The sequence below is a fragment of the Heteronotia binoei genome, chromosome 7, assembly GCF_032191835.1.
Source record: "Heteronotia binoei isolate CCM8104 ecotype False Entrance Well chromosome 7, APGP_CSIRO_Hbin_v1, whole genome shotgun sequence".
Classification (NCBI taxonomy): domain Eukaryota; kingdom Metazoa; phylum Chordata; class Lepidosauria; order Squamata; family Gekkonidae; genus Heteronotia; species Heteronotia binoei.
Window position 1 is genome coordinate 45,861,972 of NC_083229.1, and position 25,760 is coordinate 45,887,731.

Consider the following 25,760-nt stretch of genomic DNA (forward strand, 5'->3'; position numbering starts at 1 on the left):
TTAGAAGAAATATGGTATATATTGTTTACAATCTGCCTCATGCAAGAAGAGTTGGGTTTTGTAAATGTATGTTTAATAGATATTTTAACATTTCTTGTACTGTGTCTATGCATAAACTAATATTTAATTGCTAAAATTAAAGGAGAACCCAATTGTGCTGTGAACTGTGATGTGGGAGAGGGAGGGGGGAGAGGGGCGCTTTCCTTCCACTCTGTGCTGTTTTCCAACTAGAAACAATGCTGTGGGAAGTTATTTCCCCCTGTCTAGCTGCTCCAAATGCAATATTAAATAAAACACAAAAAATATTTATAAACACAAAGACCTAATAAGGGTACCATAGCCCACCATCTCTGGTCACCTGAACCTAAGCTTAAATACATATACACATAATAAAAGTAAGAATTAAAACAGAGGAAGGAGGGATCACTGACCAAGAAAGCCCTTTCCTGAGTTGCTGCTGACCCAATAATGTCAGGAGGTGGGGCACCCAAAGCAGTGCCTTGGAAGATGACTGCAGTTGTTAGATAGGTTTGTAAGGATGTAGGCATTCCTTCATGTATGCTGGTCCTAAGCCATTTAGGGCTTTAAAGATCAACACCAGCACCTCAATTGTGCTTGGAAACAGACTGGGAGCCAATATGGATGGACTAAGACTGGAGGGATGCAATCCCTAAAACCCACTCCTGTAAAAATCCTGGTTGCAACCTTCTGCAGCAATTAGCCACAGCACATTTGAACTATTTAGTGTTTTATTTAATATAACCCTCCCTTTTAAAAGTTTTTGCTTTTTCTGCAAACTTAGGGGTTCCTACAAGATTGTAACTGTCTGTGATCAGACCTTCTCCCAGCCCCCAGGGTTGCCTAGCTCCAAGAGGTGAACACTACCAGCCCCAACCTTTGGGTTAACAACCATTCAGGTGGTAGGGTTGCCAGGTCAGTGTTGGAAAATGCCTGGAGATTTTGGGGGTGGATCTGGGAGATGGTGGGGTGGGGGGCTCAGCATGGTACAATGCCATAGAGTCCACACTTCAAATCAGCTGTTTTCTCCAAGGGAGCTGCTCTCTGCCAGCTGGAGATCAGCTGTAAAAGCAGATCTCCAGGCCCCACTTGGAGGCTGGCAACACTATCAAGTGATCACCCCCAGAGGATAAAATCAGTGACTGACTGGATAAAGTAGAGCACCACCACACCAAAGAGCAGCCCTCTAAGAAGCATTTTCCAGCAGCTACGACTGGGCCAGACTGGCCAGACCAACAGGTGAGGGACTGCTGCAGGAGGATGGGGCAGGCTGTTTGACTTGTACATGAGTAAACATGGCCCATATAAGGGGCCGAATAGCAGGCCAGGGAGGAGGCTCCAGATTCCCTCCAGAAGTGGAGAAGAGGCTTGGAAAGAGATGAGCATCTGAGGCCTTTTGCTGGCCCTGGGGTCCTGGATGGGACCATGGAGATAGTGGTGGAGTACAAGGTGGATGCCAAACCCTTGGATTCCCACAGTACCATTGTGCTTCTTTAATGCATAGTGGTATCACCCATGACTATTAGATATATGATGTTCTTCTGTTCTTCAGCTATTTTACCAGAGTTTATGATTTGAGAGGCAGCCACTAAAAATACTCAGATTTCCCCCCCCCCCCAATCTTTTCCTTTTATTTTAGCACTGTAGATATTCAGTCTGTTGCTAGTATGTACTGCATGCACATCATCAATTTTCTTCATTGTTTCCATAATTATCACAAAGCTTATAAAAACAATTCAGTCTGATTTGATCTTCACATCTTCATTGAAGGGGAGGGAAAGAAGAAAGCAAAATATTCCTTAGTAGATCTTGTCAATGTTAATGTTAGCAATTAACATTATAAATGATTACTAAAATGTAGAGACTTGGTAGTTACAGATTGCTAACATTTCTAACAGCAGTATTAAAATGCCTCGAGGAGATGTGAAATTAAATATGGCAAAATCATAAGGATGTTTGGTTTAAAATACCTACATTTTAATCAGTACAATAGTATAAAATAGGTAAAATATTGGAACATAAAATTATTGAGGAAATTGTTACATTTTTGTTTTTCAGTAGAGTTCAGACCAGCATTAACAGCTTCAGAACCACATTGGGACAGTTTGGACAATATTGTTGCCCTGCAAATGTCTTACCTCCTAACACACTTGATGTAGTGGCCAGACCTCTGAAGCCACGCGGTATTCATGCATTGATGTATCATCCAATGTGATAATGGAAGGTTTGGCATGTAAACTAAGGGTGTGCATTTGTTATACTTGAGCCAAAAATATACCCCCAAAATACCTTATCATATTTTCCAAGTATATTCAGGCATCCCAAATATATCCAGAGATTTTTCAGGAAACCCAAACCAAAATGGTCTTTTAAAAACCCTCCTGGAAATATTTGAAGTTTACTGGGAAGATCAGGAGCCAGCATCTGTGGGCGCCTGTGAACTATTGTTTTTCTTTTTCCCTCCCTTGTTTTTGTGTCTCTCAGGACTTCTATGACCTTCCCAGACGGCTTTATTTTTCTTCTTCTTTACTAGCACTGCTTTGTGTCACTACAGTCTGCACTTGCAAATCACACACACACACTTGGATTTTTTCCGCCATGATTTCACTTTGGTTCTGTTGAGTTTACACTGACACAGTGGCACTGGGTTCTGCTGGGCTTTCTGTATGTTATCATTGGCTTGGGGCTTGCAAAACTGCTCCCCACAACCTTAATCTTCCAGTGCAATTTGCTTTTCCACTGGTTTGGTTTTGATTCTGGTTTACTTGGCACATTAGCTTGTGGTTCTACTAAGATTAATGGTGTCTACAGCGATTCTGTTGGGCTTGTTGTTGGTTCATCCATGGGAGTCATTTGGCCAGTGATTGCTGCTTGCTTTGTCCTGGAAGCATCATAGAGGGAATTCCTCCTCTCTTTCATAGGAAATCATGGAGGACAGCTGGGGCATCCTGTTCACAGTCCCATAGAATTGGACCCCATGTTCCAATCTGCTTGAAAAGTGGAGGTTATTTAAAGGTTAGGCAACTCGACTGCAATTTTGGTGCCTGTACCTTTGAAAATAACCACCTGCCATGCAGAATGTCTCCCCATAGGGAATAAAGGACCAGAAAAAAATTGAAAACACCTAAAAAACACACAGAGAGAGATCTGAATACCATACTGGTATTTGGAATTTGGAAATATCACGAATACCAATATTTTTTTCCAAATACCTAAACCCTGAAAAAATGATTTTTCCACAAACCTATGTGCACCTGAGATCCAACTTTTAATTCAGACTTTTATCTCATATATATATGGAATCTGCACATATCAAACTTGTGGGTTGTGGATAGCTGTTGTCTTCAGAAGTGAGGCTGGCACACTGAGTTCATGGGAAGGTAAGGCATGCTGGCCCTCTTTCTGCTCCCACCAAGTGTAGGGCAGCTGTACCATCTAAACAAACTCCTATGGTTCTGTTCAAATGCAACATAAAACCATGGTTTATTTTAATAACTGATCACAGAAATCCTGGTTTACCTCAAAGATGCTCATTTATCACCCTCACATCCAAGTCAATTCCCTGAAACAAGTCAGGATTAAGGAAGGATGTATGTGTTCAAACAATCATATAATCCATAGATAGTTAAATTAACCCATGGTTTCATATAATGTCCGAACAAGTTAATATAACATTCATTGCTATTGAATAAATCAAGTACTACAATTATTTAAAGAATGATTTAGGATTTGGTTGATTTCCACAACATCCATCCATCTTAAGAAATTACTGCAAGGAACCAAGTGTACAGATTGCTGCCAAGTTGTTATCCTATAATAATATTGCACTTAAGGCTTTATGGTCAGTACCAAAGTACTGACAGCCCCCCTGTAGTTTTAGTTGCCGTGGCCTGGATGACCCATACTAGTCCGATCTTGTCAGATTTCAGAAACTAAGCAGGGTTGATCCTGGTTAGTTACTTAGATAAGAGATTCACCCCACCCCCCACCTCAGAAGCCAGAGTTGCTACAGAGAGCTGGGCAATGGCTAAACTGCCTCTAAACTTTTCTTGTCTTGAGAACCTTGTGGGGTCAGGATAAGTCTGCTTCAATTTGATGGCATTTTTAACATAGTTTTAGTTAAAATTACAATAGCAACTAAGTTTAAAGAAACATAAGAATAACTAACTTGAAGACCACTTCCTCTATGGCCTAGTTACACACCTATATTAAGAAGACTTTGCTGTATAAGCAATTAGTTGAAAACTAATCTAGAAATGCAAGGAAAGATAATTGCTAGCATGATAGTCACTGAGTCCAAGCCTACATAAACATTGTAGAGTTCTAACATAACTATGGGTAAAATTTTCAGTTTCAATTTCTCCCACAAATCTAAATTTGAGAAGCAGCTAAGAGAGACTCTTGAGGCTTTTAAGCACACAATTTATCACTTATCACTCTGATATTTTAACCCTCATTGCAAGAGATAAAAAGAACCTCCATTCTGTGCCTATATTAAGTATTAATAGATCTATTAATAGAGCAGATAGCTGATGCCTCCTGTTGCCACATGCCTTGACAGATATGAAGGGGGTCCTCTCCTACCTTCTATCGGAATGTCATGACTGTGTTTTAGGAGAAATTACATATTTTAAAAGATTCAAGGCTGCCAATGAAAATGGCAGGTCTGTGTGACATTTATCTTTATATTATGCACAGTGCAGCTGTCCTATGCACTGATATCATTACATTGTTCTCTCTTGCCATTTTAGATAACAGGCCCCCATTTCTCATAACAGACATGTAATCCTGCTCCTACTTCCAAATATTTGGAACTTACATAAATCTGTTTTCTTGATACTACTGGAGTCTAAACTCAAAAGAAATAGGCACCAGTTTCTTATTCCTAGTTCCACTATTACATTTGGTTTCCATCCAGTAGTCACAGAGAGGGATCTAATTATCCAGGGAGCAGGACCAGTACATGGAAGTAGGCAAAGCAGGCACTCACCTAGGGTGCCACCTGGCCTAGAGGCCACCGCTGGGTACCCCCTTCCTGACGCATGACTCTGGCTCCTGACCACCGTCACCTTGTCCACTCCCACCACCAAGCTGCCCTCAACACAGCCAAGCCACCCTCACACCCTGATGTGCCACTTGGCTTCCCACCTCATTCTGTCCCACCACCCTCCTTCCTGGCATGGCCAGCAAGCACTTATTCTTGCAATTTTTTAAATAATTTATCATAATTTTTGAAAAATTAAAAATCAGTAAATTAAAAATGTGAAAAGTTTCAAGTTTGGCACTCTTCATTTTTCCTATATATATTTTAATAGTGGGGAGGCACGACTCACCTAGAGGACCAGAAAGGCTAGCACGGCCCTGCCAGGGAGTCCAGTGATCCATAGACACCAATAACATCCCACTTGTCTGGATCTTTCTGCCGCTTTCTAATCTGGCAGTCTTATTGCAAGGACTTGACCTGAAGCTGTTCTGCAGATACACACTTAGCTGTAGCTCCCTCCTTGATTCCTCAACACCCCACAAGCTGTGCAGTCCAAACTAGAGTAGTTTCCCTCATGAGGGATTTGCACTCAAAGAATGACAAAGAAATAACTAAATGAAAAGGCTATCTTTGTAATTATTGCTAATAGATAATAAAAATGTCAGACACTTTATCCAACTGGAAAAGGCAGCAGATGAACCTATTGAAGACTATAGCGGAGAGAAGTCCCTTCATGAACAGCATTCCAATCATTTTATTTGCCTAGGGAAAGGCTCAGGATTATAAACTACCAATGTGATGCCATTTTTCTGACCATGTGGGTCGAGACAATTAATTTACAGGTTTCTATTTGGCATTTTGTTTGGCTGTTGGCAATCACTTGCCGCTATACTGCAGTGTGCTGTATGAAACAGTAACCCTGTTCAGGCATTCAAAGCATATGCCATCTACATGCAAGTAAAGAAATTGGATCTTCATACTCCCTCTAGGCTCACCCTGGATATCTACAGTCTAGCTTCTGCAGTGTGCCTGTGTACATTAAAACTTCATGCATGTAGGCTTTTATACATATGACCAGGATCCTGCTTTTGCAGCATTCCTGATCAGGCATATACTTCTACACATTAACATGCACAGTTCTTGCTGCAGACAGCTGTATGTGTACATAAGAACATAAGAGAAGCCATGTTGGATCAAGCCAAAGGTCCATCCAGTCCAACACAGCGTCCAACATAGTGTCACACAGTGGCCAAAAAAAAAGTGCCATCAGAAGGTTCACAAGTGGGTCTAGAAGCCCTTCCACTTTGTCCCCCCACCCCCAAGCACCAAGAATACAGAGCATCACTGCCCCAGACAGTTCCAATAATATACTGTGGCTAATAGCCACTGATGGACCTCTGCTCCATATTTTTATCCAATCCTCTCTTGAAGCTGTCTATACTTGTAGCTGCCACCACCTCCTGTGGCAGTGAATTCTACATGTTAATCACCCTTTGAGTGAAGAAGTGCTTCCTTTTATGTGACTGCTCAGCAATTTCATTGAATGCCCACAAATTCTTGTATTGTGAGAAAGGGAGATAAGTACTTCTTTCTCTACTTTCTCCATCCCATGCATAATCTTGTAAACTTCTATCATGTCACCCCGCAGGCAACGTTTCTCCAAGCTAAAGAGCCCCAAGTGTTTCAACCTTTCTTCATAGGGAAAGTGTTCCAAACCTTTAATCATTCTAGTTGCCTTTTTCTCGACTTTTTCCAGTGCTATAATATCCCTTTTGAGGTGTGGTGACCAAAATTGTACACAGTATTCCAAATGAGACCGCACCATCAATTTATGCAGGGGCATTATGATACTGGCTGATTTGTTTTCAATTCCCTTCCTAATAATTCCCAGCATGGTGTTGGCCTTTTTTTTTGCAACCACACACTGCCTTGACATTTTAAGTGAGTTATCTACCACGACCCCAAGATCTCTCTCATGGTCAGTCTCTGCCAGTTCACACCCCATCAACTTGTATTTGTAGCTGGGATTTTTGGCCCCAATATGCATTACTTTGCACTTGGCCACACTGAACCTCATCTGCCACGTTGATGTCCACTCACCAGCCTTAACAGATCCCTTTGGAGTGCCTCACAATCCTCTTTGGTTCTCACCACCCTGAACAATTTAGTGTCATCTGCAAACTTGGCCACTTCATTGCTTACTCCCAACTCCAAATCATTGATGAACAAGTTAAAGAGCATGGGATCCAGTACCGAGCCCTGCGGCACCCCACTGCTTACCATCCTCCACTGCGAAGACTGCCCATTTATACTCACTCTCTGCTTCCTATTAATTAACCAGTTTTTGATCCACAAGAGGACCTGTCCTTTTACTCCATGACTCTCGAGCTTACGAAGGAGCCTTTGATGAGGAACTTTCTGGAAGTCAAGATAAACAACATCTATTGGGTCCTCTTTGTCCACATCTTTGTTCACCCCCTCAAAGAACTGTAACAGGTTAGTGAGGCAAGATCTTCCCTTACAGAACCCATGCTGAGTCTTCCTCAATAACTTGTGTTCATCAATGTGAACATATGAACATATGAAGCTGCCTTATACTGAATCAGACCCTTGGTCCATCAAAGTCAGTATTGTCTTCTCAGACTGGCAGCGGCTCTCCAGGGTCTCAAGCTGAGGTTTTTCACACCATTTTGCCTGGACCCTTTTTTGGAGATGCCGGGGATTGAACCTGGGACCTTCAGCTTACCAAGCAGATGCTCTACCACTGAGCCACCGTCCCTCCCCTACTCATTCTGTCCTTGATAACGGTTTCTACCAACTTTCCCGGTATTGAAGTCAGACTGACCGGCCTGTAGTTTCCCGAATCTCCTCTGGAACCCTTTTTAAAGATGGGGGTGACATTTGCTACCTTCCAGTCCTCAGGAACGGAGGCAGATTTCAATGAAAGATTACATATTTTTTGTCAGGAGATCCAGAAGTTCACCCTTGAGTTCTTTCAGAACCCTTGGATGTATGCCATCTGGACTTGGTGACTTAGTTTTTAATTCGTCAATCAGTTGTAGGATCTCCTCTCTTGTCACCTCAATCTGACTCGGGTCTTTAAACACCCCTTCCAAAATTAGTCGTTCTGGAGTGGGCAAACACTTCTCATCTTCCACAGTGAAGACGGAGGCAAAAAATGCATTCAGCTTCTCAGCCATTTCCCTTTCTTCCTTCAGTAATCCTTTTACCCCTTGGTCATCCAAGGGCTCCACTGCCTCCCTGGATGGTTTCCTGCTTCTAATATATTTGAAGAAATTTTTATTGTTGGTCTTTATATTTTTTGCAATATGCTCCTCATAGTCTCTTTTTGCCTGCCTGATCACAATCTTGCATTTGATTTGCCACAGCCTGTGTTCCTTTTTATTAATCTCACTTGGACTAGCTTTCCACCGCTTAAAGGAATCCTTCTTATCTTTCACAGCTTCCATTACTTTGTTTGTTAACAATGCAGGCCTTTTCTTATACCTGTTTGTGCCTTTCCTAACTTGTGGTATATATTTTATCTGAGCTTCTAGGATTGTAGTTTTAAATAGCCTCCAAGCTTCCCCAAGGGTTTTGACTGTATTTACCTTTCCTTTCAGTTTCCTCTTCACATGCCTCCTCATCTCAGAGAATTTACCCCTTTTAAAGTTAAACGTGGTTGTGCTGGTCTTTTGGGGCAACTCCCTATTTATACAAATGGTGAAATCAATAATGTTATGGTCACTGCTCCCAAGCGATGCAATCATTTTTACATCTCTCACCAAGACTTGGGCATTACTTAGGACCAAATCCAGGGTCGCCCCTGGTAGGTTCTGTGACTATCTGCTCCATAGCACAGTCATGAAGAGAGTCTAGAAACTCAGTCTCTTTCTCTTGACCAGAACACATATTGACCCAATCAATCTGTGGGTAGTTAAAATCACCTATTATGACACAGTTTTTACATTTAGCCACTATCTTTAATCCTTCCATCATATTATAATCGTCCTCTATCTTTTAATTTGGTGGGCGATAACAAACTCCCATAGTTAAATTTCCTTTTGGGCCCTCTATTTTGACCTAAAGCATTTCTAGAAGGGAATCTAATTCTCTGACCTCAGTCTTACTGGACTGTATACCCTCTCTGACATACAGAGCCACCCCACCTCCAACTCTTCCCTCCCTGTCCTTCCGATATAACTTATATCCAGGAATCACCGTGTCCCACTGATTCTCCTCATTCCACCAAGTTTCTGAAATCCCCACAATGTCTATGTTTTCCCCCAACACTAAACATTCCAACTCACCAATTTTACTTCGAACACTTCTAGCATTTGTATACAAACATCTATAATTTCCCAGGCAAGCTAGGCCCGCAACATTCCTCCTGCTGCCTCGAAACTTTGGCAGACCATGTATGTAAGGGGCAAACTGGCATGATCATAGCCGATTTAGATAGTGTTTGGGTCTGTGTGTAAAGGTGACTGTTTGCCAGGGCCAGATCTAGTGAGAGGCAGAAGGGGCGCTCGTCCCAGGCGCCACTGAAGGTGGGGTGCCAGATTGGTTATGGAGTCCATTCTTTTCTATGGGTCCACAAGATAGTGTCATTTTTTAATCCCCCCCCCCCCCAAAAAAAACCCATGTAGATCCGGTCCTGCTATTTGCAGCAGATATAAACAGATTTGATGAGTTGCCAAATACAAGCTGCTATACATTGTGTACCTACCCTACTTGGATTGCCCAATGCTTCTTTGTGTCCTGTGTCCTTTTACATCTGTCTTGTGGTTCCAAGCACTTCCCTGTATTCATTCTGCACATCAGAATTTCAATAGGCTATAAAATAGGTTGCTTTCTCCCATCTGCCTGAAATTTGGCCTGAAGGATGAAGTGATGGTTGCAGTCCCAGATAACGTATCCCAATTGGGGGGGGGGGAGATAAAGATTTCCCATTGAAACCAGTGGGAATAAATATAATGAACTAAATACAAACAAGTTGGGAGGGAGGTAGAAAAAAAATAAGTTACCCATGTCTTCTGAGTGGCAGGAGAGAGAGAGAGTGTGTGTAGAAGTCATTCAGGGTCATCTATTTTTTGTGTTTAATCATTTTTAAGAAGGTTATCATCATTTTGTGTGAACGTGGTAAAATACTAGTTTTCTTAATCTAAGAAATCTACCTGTGCTGTTACTTTTTCTTCACATTTTAGTTCCCTTTCAATTTTCCTCCATTTAATTTCTTCTGGAGTCAGGCAAATGAATGTCTAATTCACAAAATGTATATTCAGTTTTGAGAATTTTTTGTTAATTCTGTACATGATTTTATTCTCAATTTAAGTATTCATGTTTTACAATAAGTGTCTTGAAATTAATCAGCTGTCTGATTCTAGATGCTGCACAACCTTCAGAAGATCCTGAACCCACTCAGGCTGAAAACCCTACAGAACCTACTGAGTCAACCCATCAGGAAGAGCAGCAGCCAGCCAATGGGAAAGAAGAGGCAGAAGAGTAAGTAACATAAGAAACTGATGATTCATAATAAATCCCCATCCATGGCACCCAGAGTGCTTTTATCCATCTCTATATCCAGCACACCAGCTACAATATTTCCTTTAAAAGGCTGAACTGGCTATGGTGATCCCTGCTGGGATTATGTTAAAATTAGATTACTGTAATGCTCTTTGTGTGGGGATACCTTGGAAATCTGTTCAGAAATTTCATTTGACCTGAATGTGGCAGACAGGTTTCTGTCAGGGACTGGATTACAGAGATCAGATTGATCCTGTGGTGAATTATCTATACTGGCTGCCCATCTGTTTCCAGGTACAATTCAAAGAGTAGGTTCTTACCTTTAAGGTAAGCAAAGGACTGCCTCCTCCTCTGTAATCCTTCCCATCCATTAAACTCCTCTTCCCAAGCCCTGTTCTCCCCGTTTTCACCAGCAGATGTGAGATGAGTAGCAACAAAAAAAGGACTTTTTCATTAGCGATGATTGCATTTAGAATGCCGTGGCCTGAGTCTTCCTTGGCACCTGCTTTACTTAACATAGATGCCATGCTGACATATCCCCACCCCTCAATTAAAAAAAAGTTTTAAAAGATGTAATCCTTCAGTTAAAAGCCTGGGTGGAGAAGAAAGGATGATCTCCAGCCAGTATCATAGATAAATGAAAATCAGAAATCCTCAGTCATGGATTTCCCATATAGCATTTAATTTGACTAAAAGTTATGTTACAATATAATATTAAGCACAGAAAAACATGTCCTTCAAAGTTGTTCTCATTCACCATAATGGAAGAATCAACATGTAAGACACATAAGTAACATAGTGGTCATTCTCTTCTAAGCTTATAACTTGTCAGAGCAATCATACAAATATGCAGACAAATATTATTCTTGCAGGCATAGCATATTACAGTTTTCACGCCAGATTCATTGGTTCACCTTGTCTGATATGCTGCTAGAGCCATTGTTATTTCAAGCTATTCCAAATCATTGCTACTTTTTTTGTCTCTCTCTGTGTGGGATGTTCACTAGTCTGGGCCTGGCTTATACATCCCACACACACTGACTCCCAGCACTGGAGAGAGTGCAATGTGGACCACTCAGTGAGGAGTGAGGAACTGGCTGCAGTGAAATGGACAGAAAGAATACAGCAAGACAAAGTATGTGCGTGTTAGAAAGGTGTTTTGGAAAGCAACAAGAAAGAGGGTGTCCATAAGAGAAAGAAGGCGTTTAGGAATGAACAAGATACAGAGAGAGAAGGGGGGGAGAGAGAGTCTGTGTAAGCATGATAAAGAAGTCATTTGAAAATGGAACAAGAAAGAGAGAGAGATTGTGTATGTGATTGAAGACACTGAAGGACAAAGAAAGAGTAGCAACTGGGGTTGGGGGCCGAGAACCAGGGAAAGACTGATAGACCTGGAGACACAGAGTCACAGAGAAAGGGACAGAAGAGAGCAGGAAACAAAGTAGAAGGAATGAGATGACCGCTCCTGCAAGTTTCTTGTTTGTCTCCACTTATTTGACCAAATATCTATAGGACTCCAAATCCACTTTCAAATTTAGGCCCCTTTCAAACAATTTTTGCAATCCATTTTGGATGCTGGTTGCTAATGGATTTTTTGTGCCATTTCAGACACAACCTGGCTGCTAATGAATTTTTTTAACCTTTTCAAACAAAGCCCTTGTGCCCCAGTTGCAAATAGCAGTATAAAAAAAAATATCCCCCCCCCCCCAGATTAAGGTCTGTTGGTCCCAGAAAATACTCCTGAATAAAACTGAATACCAGTATTCATATTTTACTGGTATTCAGGTCAATATTCAGGAAACACAAATATATTAATCTCCATTATACCCTATGGGAACTGTCACAAAAGGATATAATGGAGAATTTCATTTGCTGCACTGTGGCATAACTCAGCAAGTAAAGGAATGGTATTTAAACTTTAACTGAGAGTCAGTTTGGTATATTGGTTAAGAGCAGTGGACTCTACACTGGAGAACTGGGTTTAATTTTCTACTCCTCCACATGCAGCTGCTGAGTGATCTTGGGTCAGCCACAGTTCTCGCAGACTTGTTCTTTCAAGAGCAGTTCTCTGGGAGCTCTCTCAGCCCCACCTGTTTCACAGGGTGTCTGTTGTGGGGAGGGGAAGGGGAAGGAGATTGTAAACTGCTCTGAGACTCTAAGTGAAGGGCAAGGTATAAATCCAATCTCCTTCTCCTCCTTCGGGTTGAGCGGCTTTAAAAAAAAACTCATTCCTTCCATTTTTCAGGTGTTCTTTGTGTTTCTGAATCACTGTATTTTTGTATTTTTATATTCTGATTTCTGAAAGTGCCATTTTATTTTTTTTGCAGCACACTCCATTTGAGGCTTTTAAAAAATGTTATGCACTATAGTGCTAGACCAATATAGCAGCTCACTATATTAACAGCATTCAAATGCATACAGAGAAACAAGCTACATAGAAACAAAAGCTGGACAGCAGCTCATTGGGTGGTGGGTGCTCATTGCATGCAGTAATTGGTGTTTCAGTAGTTGAAAACCAAAGGTGGTTCTAGCAAATGAATGCTTTCAATATAGAACTGAATTGCAATATTGGTGTAGTGCTGTAGTGCAAAAAGTTAGAACATTAAGAAAATAAAAGCTTAAATAGAATGTGTTGCAAAAAAAAAAAAAGTGGGGGTAGCAGCATGGTTTGAAATAGGAAGAGTGCTTCAGACATGGTTCATAAACAAATTTAAATATGCTGTCTAAACCTCCGTTCACATGAATCAATAATCTCACTTTACAAGGAATCGCTTTACAAGGAATATCAGGTAATGGATAACAACCGGTTCAAAGGGTAATGTAAAAGAGCCTTGGTTTGATTCTCCCTCACTCTTTCTTGATGCATCACTTTCTATAAAGTTCATTATGGAGAGATTCTTTTTGGGAGGATCATCTGTCAGTGAAGAAACCAATTTGTTATCCTGTCAAATGACTCACTTAGCTTTGATAGACAAGGTATTCACCCCTAAATATTCCCACAACCCATTAGCAAGAAAAATTACCTCATTTGGGTCTTTCCATCTCAATACTTTCTCATTTTTAAATATACAAAAATACATTGTGATGGATATTAACAAATAGCAAGCAGACATAACCATGGTTTGCTTGGCCAAATGTAACTGTCATGTCTAAAGCCATGAGCAGACATAAATAGTTTATGTTCTGGATAAATAAATGATGATTGAGGAAACGGAACATTTTAATGCCAGTTTCCTCACAATTTGAATAAGGATTCACTTAGAGTCTATCAATATGCAATTTCTTCTTTCTGTTTTATGCCAAATATGGGCACAATGGCTATTCCTATTCATAGCTTTGCAGGACAGTAATTATCTGTCTGTTGCAGCCTGTGAGTGAAAGGGAAAAATGTATTGTATATGCAATCTTTCACCGTAGGAATGATACTATTTCATCATCATATATAGACAAGTCCTTGAACCCATAATACCAGGAAATTAAGGGAAAGCAGCCATTGCTAGTATAACCATTTTAAGGATTACTGAGCGATTGAAGAATGAAATGAATTGAAATCCTGTTGGCCACTTCTTTTTCTAATTTATATGCACTATGATGATGGGTGTGGGAAGCAAGTGCATAACTGACTGAGGGGGGGAAAACTTAAAGGAAGTAGTTTTAAGGGAGGAATTTCTTATTTCTTTGCTTATGTCAGAATAAAAGATACAGTCTTATTAACTATTATATTTATTACATTACAGTAATTTATTACCTTTGATGATTCATTCATGATCTCTTTTCCCAAGATTAATTTGAGCTAATACGTCTAGAATAGAAGAATACAGTACTATCAAGCAAACACTTAGAAGCTGTGAAATATAATATTCTGACCTCACATTCTTATTTTAATCGTGAGTGGTGTAGACAGTGAATACACCAGCTTGAAACTCCAAGTCTTCTGTAATTTGTTGAGTAACTATTTGACAGAAAGCTAGACGAGGACTCCAGTCTTCACATCAAATTATTGTTTTTCTTCTAAAGCATGTGGTAAACAGGCGTCATAAGACTAAAATATTTATTCACAACTTGGGAAAAGTTGAAGTTGATGTGTAAAAATAACCCCCCCCCCTTTAATAATATCTTTATATTGGTAAGAATAACCCAGATTTTAGCAACTACTGAAGTCTGTTAGTTGATTAATAGCAAAACTAACTATTTATATTAAGATCCCAGTGTATAGTGTATTCATGTAAACATTTCTGTGTGACTTGCTCACAATCCCAGGAAAATGTTAATGTCCAGAAAGTTCAGGGATACGCAAGTGAATAGTGACTGTCATCTATATTTTGCTTGAAAGCATTTAGTAGTGAATGGAAAAAAACTAAGCTAGTATAAACATATTTAATCAATTCACATCACAATCTAGAACTGTCACAACTCACATTTAGTAATTTCATAGCATTTATAGTTTGCCTTTCTCAAAAATACTCAAGGTGAATATAGTGATTTTATTATACTTCTGGGATTCACTTTGCATCTGTGCATTTTTGTGATACAAATATCCATAAACCATGTTTATGTGTTCAAGTTTAAAGTGCTCTGTGTGCTTTAATTAAAGAACTACAGGTCATGTAGATCAGACTTTTTTGAACAGCTCCTATTTTACATTCCATTCTGAAACAGTGGGGACTCTGCTTATACACTCAGAATTTTGGAGTCTGGTTTGGCTTCTGTAGGAAGGTGTCATTTTGGTTCATGTCTGGGACCTTGATGCTGAAAATCTGCCAGCTCTGAAGGTAGGGTTGCCAGCTCTGCATTGGGAAATACCTGGAGATTTGGGGGCTGGAGCCTCAGGGGGGTGGGGTTTTTAGTATAATGCCAGAAAGTCTAATTTCCAAAGAGGCCATTTTCTCCAGGTGATCTCTGTCACCTGGAGATCAGTTGCAATAGTGGAAGATCTCCAGCCACCATCTGGAGGTTGGTCACTTAATATTCTCTTGAAGAAATTAGCACAATAAAAATGTCCACCAATTGTGGGATCTGAAAACTCCAGGGCTGAAAGCTATGTTAACAAGAGACAGTGTAAAGCTGAAAAAGGAAAAGTAATGAAGCATGAAAGTTTTTTACTTATGATATATAATTCTTCTGTGATTGAGTAAGTTGGGACATATGGTCAGTCTGTGTAAGCCGTTCAACCTCCTCCCCTCCTTGCTGAGGTAATAGCTGGCTGTGCCATCATTCTAGCTAATCCCACAGGTGGGTTTTTACATTACCTCAGCAATGTAGCAAATTTCTCCCTCTCCTATGCTTTGTGTATCTTGAATTGGATTCAAAAACTATTTTCCCCCACTTATTCTGATTTGAACTCATGTTGACAGTAGACAACAAGAGAGTTTTGTTCTAACATGCAATCCTACACAAATATATAGTCCTAAACCAGCTGTATAATTCTATAAGGCCTTTTTTCCAGTTTAATTTGATTATTGATTGAAAGTAAGATGATGGTGCACATTAGAGCATAAGGGGAAATTTGCAGCTAAATTGTGGTAAATCACATTTAAAAAACATATTTATAAAAACATATTTCTGTCTGCCAGCGGAATGGCCAATCCAAAACCACATTACAGCGGGCATGTGGCTACAGTGGAGCCAGGCCCATCCTTTCAATCCCCGCTTTCAACCCCCTCCATTGGAGCCCCCCCCCCCCCAATCTGTCCCCTTTGCTCACTGCCACTCTGAACAAGTAGTAGCATGGTTGCTGGTCTTTTTGCTTTTCTATTTCCACTTCCCTAACACAGCATGCAGAGCAAAGAGCTGGGAGAGAGTCAAGAGGTCTCTGTCTCTCTGAGAGAGGGGCACCTAAGAAAGAGGTGGGGGAGCAGAGCAGCTGTGACTGCCCAGGCAAAGGAGGGTTAGCTTGTGGAACTCAAGGCAGCTTACAGAGCTGAGAGCCCAGGGCCACCAAACTGGGTGGCCCCTGCCCCCCACCAAGCAACAAATCCTGCTGTGGATCCCACCAAACATGAAATCCTGGCTATGGCCCTGCATTAGAGGCTGCAAAAAGAAAAAAAATTAATATTCTCCAAGTATTGCTATTTACCAGAGAAATCCAAGTCCAGTAGCACCTTTAGAGACCAAGAGGGATGAGCTTTTGAAAAGCAAAGTTCATACATCAAAAATCTTGTTGGGCTCTAATGTGGCTGTTCTACTACAGACCAACATGGCTACCCTCTGAAACTATTGACCAAAGACAATCCCTCCTTTCTGTAGTACATCCCTATTTAATTACTGACCTTGTTTTTAGACCCATTGAATACTACATTAAAATAGTGTCAGGATGAGTTGCAAGGGCTGAGGCCTCAACAGCTCCCTCCCAAGGTCTGTAGAAATCTAATCTTTGAGAAGGTTCTAAAGGTATTTAATGTATATCATGCACATGTGCAAGATGTCATGTTGTACACAGCTGGCTATTTCATACACTGGTGAAGCCCATTTCAAACCTATAAGAATAATACGAGTGTGTTCCATGTTTCTTCTGTGGAATATGGGAACTGGGGAGGCCTAACTGGACACAGTGTGTTGCTGCTGCTGGCTCAGGCCCTACTCCAGCTGTTTTAGTTTTGAACTTGGAATCATCTAAGAGGTCTTTGTTTTTTCCTGTTGATTCTACCCCTGCTGAGAATTCTGCTGAGGATGCTAGAGCTACCTAATTCCCATAGGTCAGATGAAAATATTCCAGAAGAAACATCCCACCTAGGATTGCAGCTCTGGTCTTTTCTGCAGTGGCCCCTGGGATATGGAATGCACAATGCACCACAAGGCCTCTCAGCAACAGCCCCTGCCCCCCCACACACACCATTTAGTAGGTCAGTTGGCAGTGGGAATGAACCAAAAATTGCTGTCATGTTGATGGTGCAATGCCATTTCCGGGGAAACCCAGAAGTGACATCACACTATCGACATGACACTCTAGGATTCAGTAAAACCCTACACAATGCTGCCCCCCATCTCCTTACCCCCATTCTCCCACTATGTGACAGCTGCCAGTTGGCAACTCTAGTAAGCCATGAAAGCTTCATCCTGACTTGTTTCTCAAAAAATTATACTAAAGGCAGTATCGAAAGTTTAAAAGTAAAAACAAAGCAAAAATGCATACAGAGAGTGTTGGGAATTTCTGATAGGAAAGGGTTTCTGAACATTAGCAGACCTCATCTACCAACTATCCACCTCCTTTTTTAGGGATCATCTCTACACTAGCAGTGGCTACATTTATATTAGCTGGGCACAACAAAAAGACAAAGCAAAAAGTGTGTCTTCCCTTAAATTCTCAGATAGGTTATGCTCTGTGTACTCTTTTTCCATTTCCCTCCACCAAGCAACATGACAGTTCACTCAGACAATCATTATTAGATGCCTAAATTCTCCAAACCAAAATCTCCTGCCACAGAAAGGTAGGCTTGGATCCAAGATAATATTCTGAAAGAGTGAATTATTTTTACCCATGCAATTCAGCTTTCTCACTGTCCCTTCTGGCAGTAGCCCTGAGAAGAAAACGGAAGATTGGTATCACTTACCGTGAAGCTTCCTTCTCAGTGGACTGGCAGTGGGTCGGTCCGACTACTGGGTATAGGCTCCTCCTCCTCATCACAGGGTCGGGTGCTCCAATCGATCCGGAGGGGGAGTGGCCTATACCACCCAGGACGCGCCAGTTGTATCCAAGCCGCATCCCCCTAATAATAAAAATTTTCACCACCTCCCCATTCACGTACAGAGACGAATAAATGAGAAGATTAATTTATTACAGTTCAACACACCATACAAATGGCAGATTGAAAGAAAGTCACTGTTAAGCAAAGCAAAGGTAACATCCTCCCCACAGGGAAAGCACCATTGCTCCAGGATCCATCTCCAAAACTCAGGAAGCCGCTCAACCTTTAACGGGCGGGCCGGACCGACCCACTGCCAGTCCACCGAGAAGGAAGCTTCACGGTAAGTGATACCAATCTTCCATTCTCCGGTGGTCTGGACAGTGGGTCGGTCCGACTACTGGGACGTAACAAAGCTGAACATCCCCGGGCGGGACCGGCTTCCCTGTTTAGAGTGCATGCTGCAGCACACGCCTCCCAAAGGCCGCCTCCGCTGAAGCCCATTTATCCACTTTATAGTGCCTGGTAAAGGTACATACCGATTTCTAAGTCGCTGCCTTACACACAGCTTCTAAGGACGGAAAGGACCGGTACACAGCTGATGTTGCAGCACCCCTTAGAGAATGGGCCGTGATCCCATCTGGAGGGGTTTGACCTTGGGCCTTGTAAGCCAAAACAATACACTCCCGTAGCCACCTGCTAAGGGAGGAAGTGGAGACCTGTCGTCCCTGCGACTACTTGCTAAATGAAACAAACAATGCATCAGACTTCCTCCAGTCTTTTGTGCGATCAATGTAAAAACTAAGTGCCCTCCTAACGTCTAAACAGTGCAGCTCCCTTTCCTTGGGAGACTGGGGGTTGGGACAAAAATTTGGAAGAACCAACTCCTGGGACCTATGAAAGACAGAATTAACTTTAGGAATGAAAGATGGGTCTGGCCTCAGCACCACCCTTTCATTATGGAAAACACAAAGCTCCTAGTCGACCGACAGGGCCCTTAACTCAGACACTCTCCGTGCTGTAGTGATACCCACTAGAAAAATTGTTTTTAGAGTCAGTTCCTTCAGTCCACAGGAAGCCATAGGTTTGAAGGGACGCCCACACAACGCAGTTAGTACTATATTCAACTTCCACGAGGGGAATCTATGTACCTGTGGGGGCTTAAGGAGAGCAACACCCTTCAGGAACCGTTTATTGTGCGGATGCACTGACAAGGACTTACGTCCCCGCACCCCCTGTATAGACGATATGGCCGCCACCTGACGCTGTAGCGTGCTGGTAGAAAGCCCCTTGTCTGCCCCTTCCTGAAGAAAACCTAGAATACCATTTACCTTCACCTTCATCGGATCCCACCCCCGTAAGGTAGATTACGAAGCAAAAACCTTCCAGGTGGTATTGTATATCCTATTAGTGGAACACTTACGCGATGCTAACATAGTGTCCACCACTCTGGTGCTACAACCTAGTTCCTTGAGCTGTAACCGCTCAACTTCCAAACTGTCAATTGCAACATGTCTGGTTGAGGATGAGACATGCTGCCCTGTGTCAGAAGGTCGTCCCTCCCTGGCAGCCGCCAAGGAGGCTGAATAGACAACCTCAGGAGCTCCTGGAACCATGACCGTCTCGGCCAGAAGGGAGCCACCAACACCATCTCCGCCTTTAGTTCCACCACCCTCTGTAACACCCTGGGTAATAAAGGAAGGGGCGGGAAGGCTTACACTAGTCCCGTCGGCCATGCAGCGCTGAGGGCATCGGTTCCTTCTGCCCTTGTGTCTCTGACCTTGGCAAAGAACCTGTCCACTTGGCAATTTTCTGCCGTGGCAAACAAGTCCACCGACACAGGTCCGTACCTGTCCACTATTAGACGGAAGGTGTCCCTGTGTAACATCCACTCTGTTTGGTCCAGCCAGCGTCTGCTGAGCCAATCCGCTAGCAGATTGTCCTTCCCTGGAACATGCACCGCTTTGATTGACAGGAGACTGACTTCGGCCCACTCGAAGAGAACCTTCGCCTCGGCATGAAGTGATTTCACCCTGGTTCCTCCCTGTCGATTTACATATGCTTTGGTGGTTGAGTTGTCCGTTTTCACCAGGACATGGTGACCCCTCAGAACTGCCTGCAACCCTAACCGGATCGCCCTGAGTTCCAGGAAGTTGATACTGCGCTTCATCTCGTGAGGCTCCCACTGACCCTGGATCATTTGATCCTGTGAGTGAGCCCCCCAACCCCATAAACTGGCATCTGTAGTCATGCAAACCCTCTGAGGTTCGCGAAGCGGGTAACTTGGACTGAAAAGACCCGGGTTCAACCACCACTGTAACTGGGACATCACCTCTAATGGTAGTGTCACCAGTTTGGGAATTTTGTTCCTTATAATCTCCTGAAAAGGCCGCAGAAAAAATTGTAGGGGATGAGTGTGGAATCTGGCCCAAGACAGTAGATCCTGAAAGGATACCATCATCCCTAAGACTTGTGCTAACTTCATGACTGGCACCTTCGGTTGCTGTAACACCCCTTGCAGAAGGAGGCAAAACTTATCCCGTCTCTCTGGGGTTAAGAAGACTCTGTCCACCTTTGTATTTATTTCCACTCCCAGATGCACTAGTATCTGAGAGGGAAGCAGATTGGTCTTCTCTAGGTTCACCACGAAGCCGTGAGAGCGCAACATGGTCACTGTCTGCTGCATGGCCTCCAGGCATTGCTGGTGGGACCCTGCCTTCACCAGAATGTCGTCCAGGGAAGGAAATAGGGCCACACCCCGCAATCTCAGTTCCGCCACCAGGGTCACCAGAATTTTTGTGAATACCCGGGGCGCAGACTTCAGACCAAACGGCAGGGCTCGATATTGAAAATGCTTCCCCCCGTAGGAGAAACGTAGAAAACTTCTGTGTGATTCCCAAATGGGAACATGCAAGTAGGCCTCTGACAGATCCAAGGAAGCCAGAAAATCCTAAGGCTGAATGGCTAGCAATACTGACCGTAGTGTCTCCATCTTGAAATGTTTTGTCAGGATGAACGTGTTGAGCCATTTCAGATCCAGAATGGTTCTGAACTCCCCGTTCTTTTTGGGAACTAAAAATATCACCAAATAGACCCCCAAACCCTGTTGAAGTACCGGGACGGCCTCCACTGCCCCTATATTCACCAAGTGCTGAATGGCCGACAACATTGCTCTGTGAGCAGATAAATCTTTTTTCCGGGGAACCCCTCGAAAATGGTTGGGGGGAAGAGAGTGGAATTCCAAGGCGTAACCTTGTTCCACTACTTCTAGAACCCACTTGTCCTGAATTGACTGATTCCAAATGTCTGTGAAAAGGGAAGGACGACCCCCTATTTTGTTTGTCGGCTGGTGAGAGGCATAGTCACTGGGATCCTCCTTTCTTGGAGGGATTTTTGGAACCCTGATCTGCCTTCCCAGAGTAGTATGGTTTGGGATCACGCCCCTTCTGCTGCCACTTGCCTCTGAAGGGACGAAAGGAACCTGGTCTGGATGGTTTCTTCGAATCTCGAAAGGAAGGAAAGGACTTCCTCTGTTTCGACTCTTTACTCTTGGAAGGTAAAACCTTCTTTTTATCCTTGTTCTCAATGAGGTATCTATCTAGACCCTCCCCGAACAACAAGGCTCCTTTAAAAGCCACCGCTGCCACCTTGGCTTGGGCTGCAGTGTCTACCTCCCAATTACGCAACCAAATGTTACGTCTGGCAGCTACCCCACATGCCATGGCCCTGGCCGCCAGTTGCATGGTGTCTAATGAACTATCTGCGACGAAGGCAGCGGATAAAGCAATCTTTTTTAACTCGTCCTTGAACTCCTTAGGAGCTCCACTGTCTGCTGCTGCCAAGTTATTAGACCGCGTGCACATTGCTCTGGCAAACAATGAAGACGTAGTGGCTGCCTTGATAGCCCAAGATGTCGCTTCAAACTCTTTGCGTAAGGCCTGCTCAACCCTCCTATCGCATGGAACCCTGGGTAAACCATCTGCGTCCATAGGAAGGACCGAATTGGAAATCAGGCTAGTTACAGGGTCATCCACTGTTGGTAACTTTAATCTCTTAGTAGCCTGTGGAATAAGCGAATAAAGTTTGGAGAGAACCTGTTGGTTTGCTTTAGGCTTAGTCGGACGTTCCCATTCCGCTTTGACTAAGGCAAAAAAAGCCGCAGGCAAAGGAACCCCTGTCTGAGCACTGCTCAATTTTGGCATCATCTCCCCTGAACCTGTGGGGAGATCAGGATCCAACTCCTCATTTTCTTTAGGAGTGGGTACAAAGTTAAGGGTCCTCAGTACTTTGGGAAGCAATTTTGAATAGTATTCAGAAGGAAAGAGCCTAGATTGAACAGTGTCAGTCTGCTCCTCCTTGTCTGACAGTTCACCCTCCTCCTTATCTGACTGCTCAGAGTTTTCTGATTCCTCAGCTGAGCTCAAGAGGGGGGAATCCAAACCCAAAGGAGGCTTAATCTTAGAGCGTCCTTCCATAGTGTCACTGGGACTAGTATCTCTGCCCCTTTTCCCTCCATCCTTCTTTTTTGGTTGTAGGGAAGCAGGGGAGTCCAGCTGCTGATGAAGGTCCTGTCCCAACTCTTTTAGCAGCTCTTTCTTAAGCCAAAGGACTAAATTTGACTTGGCATCCTCTCCTGTGAGGTCAAGATTCTGAGCCTCCTGTTGAGGAGTCAGAGCCCCAGACAGAAGAGGTAGATCACATTCGCTGTGTGAGTTGCTGTGTGAGCTAGCCACCATTTTGTAGCTTCTCACGTCCCTATAAGGGAAGGAAAGGCAAAAGCAACTAAAAAAGAAGCGGGAAAAGGCTCAGAATGGAAGACAGAATGTCTCCATTGCGCCCTCTATTGGGCCTTTTGGTATCTTGCCTTCCAGTCAGGAACAAACCCCCTCAGAGGCCTCTCTCTCTCACTCCTTTGCCAAGCCTATACGACTAGGCAGTCCGAAGGAGAGACAACGCGGGCAGCCTGGGGACCCATCTGAAGCCCCGTGGACTCGCGCGCAGCCCTGTTGCTGTAGGGCGGCTTACCGCGCTGCCTCTGCGCTTGCCGCCTCTCTTTCCTTCCGGCTTGGTTCCAATCGCGACTGCGAGGGAACGAAGCGCTGCGGGCGTCTGCCATTCACTCAAGGTCTACTCGTGAGTAGACCCTGCAGACTGCCGCCACCGGTGTTGTTGGGACCGATCCCAACGCTTCCGGTCTGTTTTGTTTCAGTAATCCGATCTTCTGCGCTTCTCAGCAAGCGCCTGGAGAAAAACCGTCCTGCCTCGTGCAGGGCCGGGAGAAGAACTGGCGCGTCCTGGGTGGTATAGGCCACTCCCCCTCCGGATCGATTGGAGCACCCGACCCTGTGACGAGGAGGAGGAGCCTATACCCAGTAGTCGGACCGACCCACTGTCCAGACCACCGGAGAATGGCATTTTGCGATGCAGCAGAAGGTAGGATGCAAGAAATCTGGACTCCACAGGGAAGAAATCCTTCCACCCATGGATACATTCTGTTAGATCCAAGCCAGACTCCATGTTTATCAAGATAATGATCTCTCTCCCTTCAGATGGCCCAGCTTCTCCAAGTCAGTCACTTGTGGCCTTTCAGAAGTAGGAATGAAGAGACATTAGATCAAGCTAGCAATGGAAGCTGGAACTCTCACATGATTAACAACCCTCTCTTCTGCATTACTGGCATCACATTGAAGGGTGATCCATATTTTGTATTTAAATGTCACAAAATATGGATCTGTGCAACAAAGTGTACACAAGGAATATAAACAATGATCACATTCTACTGCACTCTTCTGAGTTTTCTTTAGGAAAAGGTTTTGGTCAGCAAACCAAATGGCTCCAGTTCCAAGTCTTCTCTTTTTAAATTGATGTTTGACTTCATTGGTTCCTAAAAATAATTGTACTGGTTCTGTGCAACTTCTTTGCCACTTATATTCTACCATAACAAATGTATCAATCATGTTGCAAATGGACGAAACCCCCTCCTCTCCAATCAAGGGGGTTTCCAAACGACAGGCACAGAAGAGTTGATTTGCAGATTCCTTTTATTGTTTTTTGCACATTGAATGTGTTCTCCTTCAAAATTCCTCCCTATAGTCACAACATCTTATACCTTTCTGTAAACAAAGGCCAACTCACAGATTGGCTATACCGGTCTTCGCCTTTGACATTCTGATTACATTCATTGGTCAAATAAGTCCCATCTCCCAACTTAGAAACAAGAGATGAATAGATATCACCCGGGGGCTGCTGATCTGAACCCCCATGCCCCACTTCCCCATACTTCATATCTGCAGTTTCGCCCCCTTCCCTGTTCGACTCCAGTGCAGGCCCCCAGCCCAATTCCTGGAAGAGTAAGCGCAGAGCTCCTGCTGTAGCAGGGAGATTTGACCTTCTCTAAGAGATAGGCTCCCAGTGACTCCCGGAGGTAGAAAGATAGCTCACTTTCTTCCGAAAGATGTTTACAGAACGAAATGAAGATAACGAGTCTCTGCTAAAGAAGAGACTTCCTCTCATATCTAAAAATACTTAGCAAAGATTCCAACATTAGCCCATTGTTCTTTGTTAGGATTTTGGAATCAAAATCAGAGAAAAGGCCCTATAATACTTTTAAGGCAAGCTCAGCAAATATAATACCTTGAACACATATATAATAGTTTGTTAGATAACAGGTCAGTGCAAATGATCAAAATTAGTGCAATTCTATTTGGCACTCTGTCCATGCTCTAATGCAAATCTGAATCTACGTCCAACAATCACACCTACTATATATTACAGCCTTTCAGATGCTTGACAGTCCTTTAGTTTATGGAAAATGAGTACAGTGTTACTACTGGAGCATCTGGTGGGTGCCATACATAGCTGGTGACATATTATCTTGGTGGGTCATGTGTTTTGTAGGCCTGATTTAGACTTTTAAATTCTTATACCTTGGATTTCAGTAACAAGCAAAACCAAATAAAATCTATATACAAAACTGAAGCCTAGAATGCATGAGTTATGTAGCAGCTCCCCCTTTGTGCAAAACAGCTGCCATGTGCAGAGCTAGATGGCTGTGCTAGCCACTGAGTCTTATATTTATTTATTTTTTATTACCTGTCTTTCTCACCAAGACTCAAGGTGGATTACAAAATATTTTGCAAAAAAATCAAACAGCAAATGGCCAATCAAAAGGCAATAGGACTGGGAATACAGAACTAGAAAATAATGCAAACAGGGAAGCGTCAGGCATGACATACCATGAACAATACAGAGAGTAGGTTATAAAGATACAGGACAGTGTAGTAAAAACAAGATGATGCATACAGTAAATGTTGCAATAGGCTACTATTCCCTGTAAAATCTCTTGCTTGGATAATTTCCTTATACTGCAATTCTAATTCCTGTATAGAAACAATGCCCTCTTGAACATTTCTATTTTGCAAATTCTGTGGAATGATGGAAATACGGGAGCCTTTCTGATCTTCCCAGGCAGGCTGTTCCACAAAGGGCGAGGGACCATCACAGCAAAAGTGCATGAATGGGCAGTTGCTGATCTTAATCATTTGCAGGGTAGCATTCTCAGAAGGCTGTACTCAATTTTTTTTAAAAAAGTTGTTGTGGTGGGACATAGT

General features: G+C 43.0%; 1 protein-coding gene across 1 annotated transcript in view; it reads left to right on the forward strand.

Moving 5' to 3' along the window:
- The first annotated feature begins 1,443 nt into the window (after window positions 1-1,443).
- The window catches only part of CNGB3 (cyclic nucleotide gated channel subunit beta 3), a 107,932-nt gene continuing 83,615 nt past the window's right edge, over window positions 1,444-25,760 (forward strand). Inside the window, exons 1-2 of the mRNA XM_060244331.1 lie at window positions 1,444-1,495; window positions 10,390-10,507. Of these exons, the coding sequence (XP_060100314.1) occupies window positions 1,444-1,495; window positions 10,390-10,507 (170 nt within the window). The remainder of the gene's footprint in view (window positions 1,496-10,389; window positions 10,508-25,760) is intronic.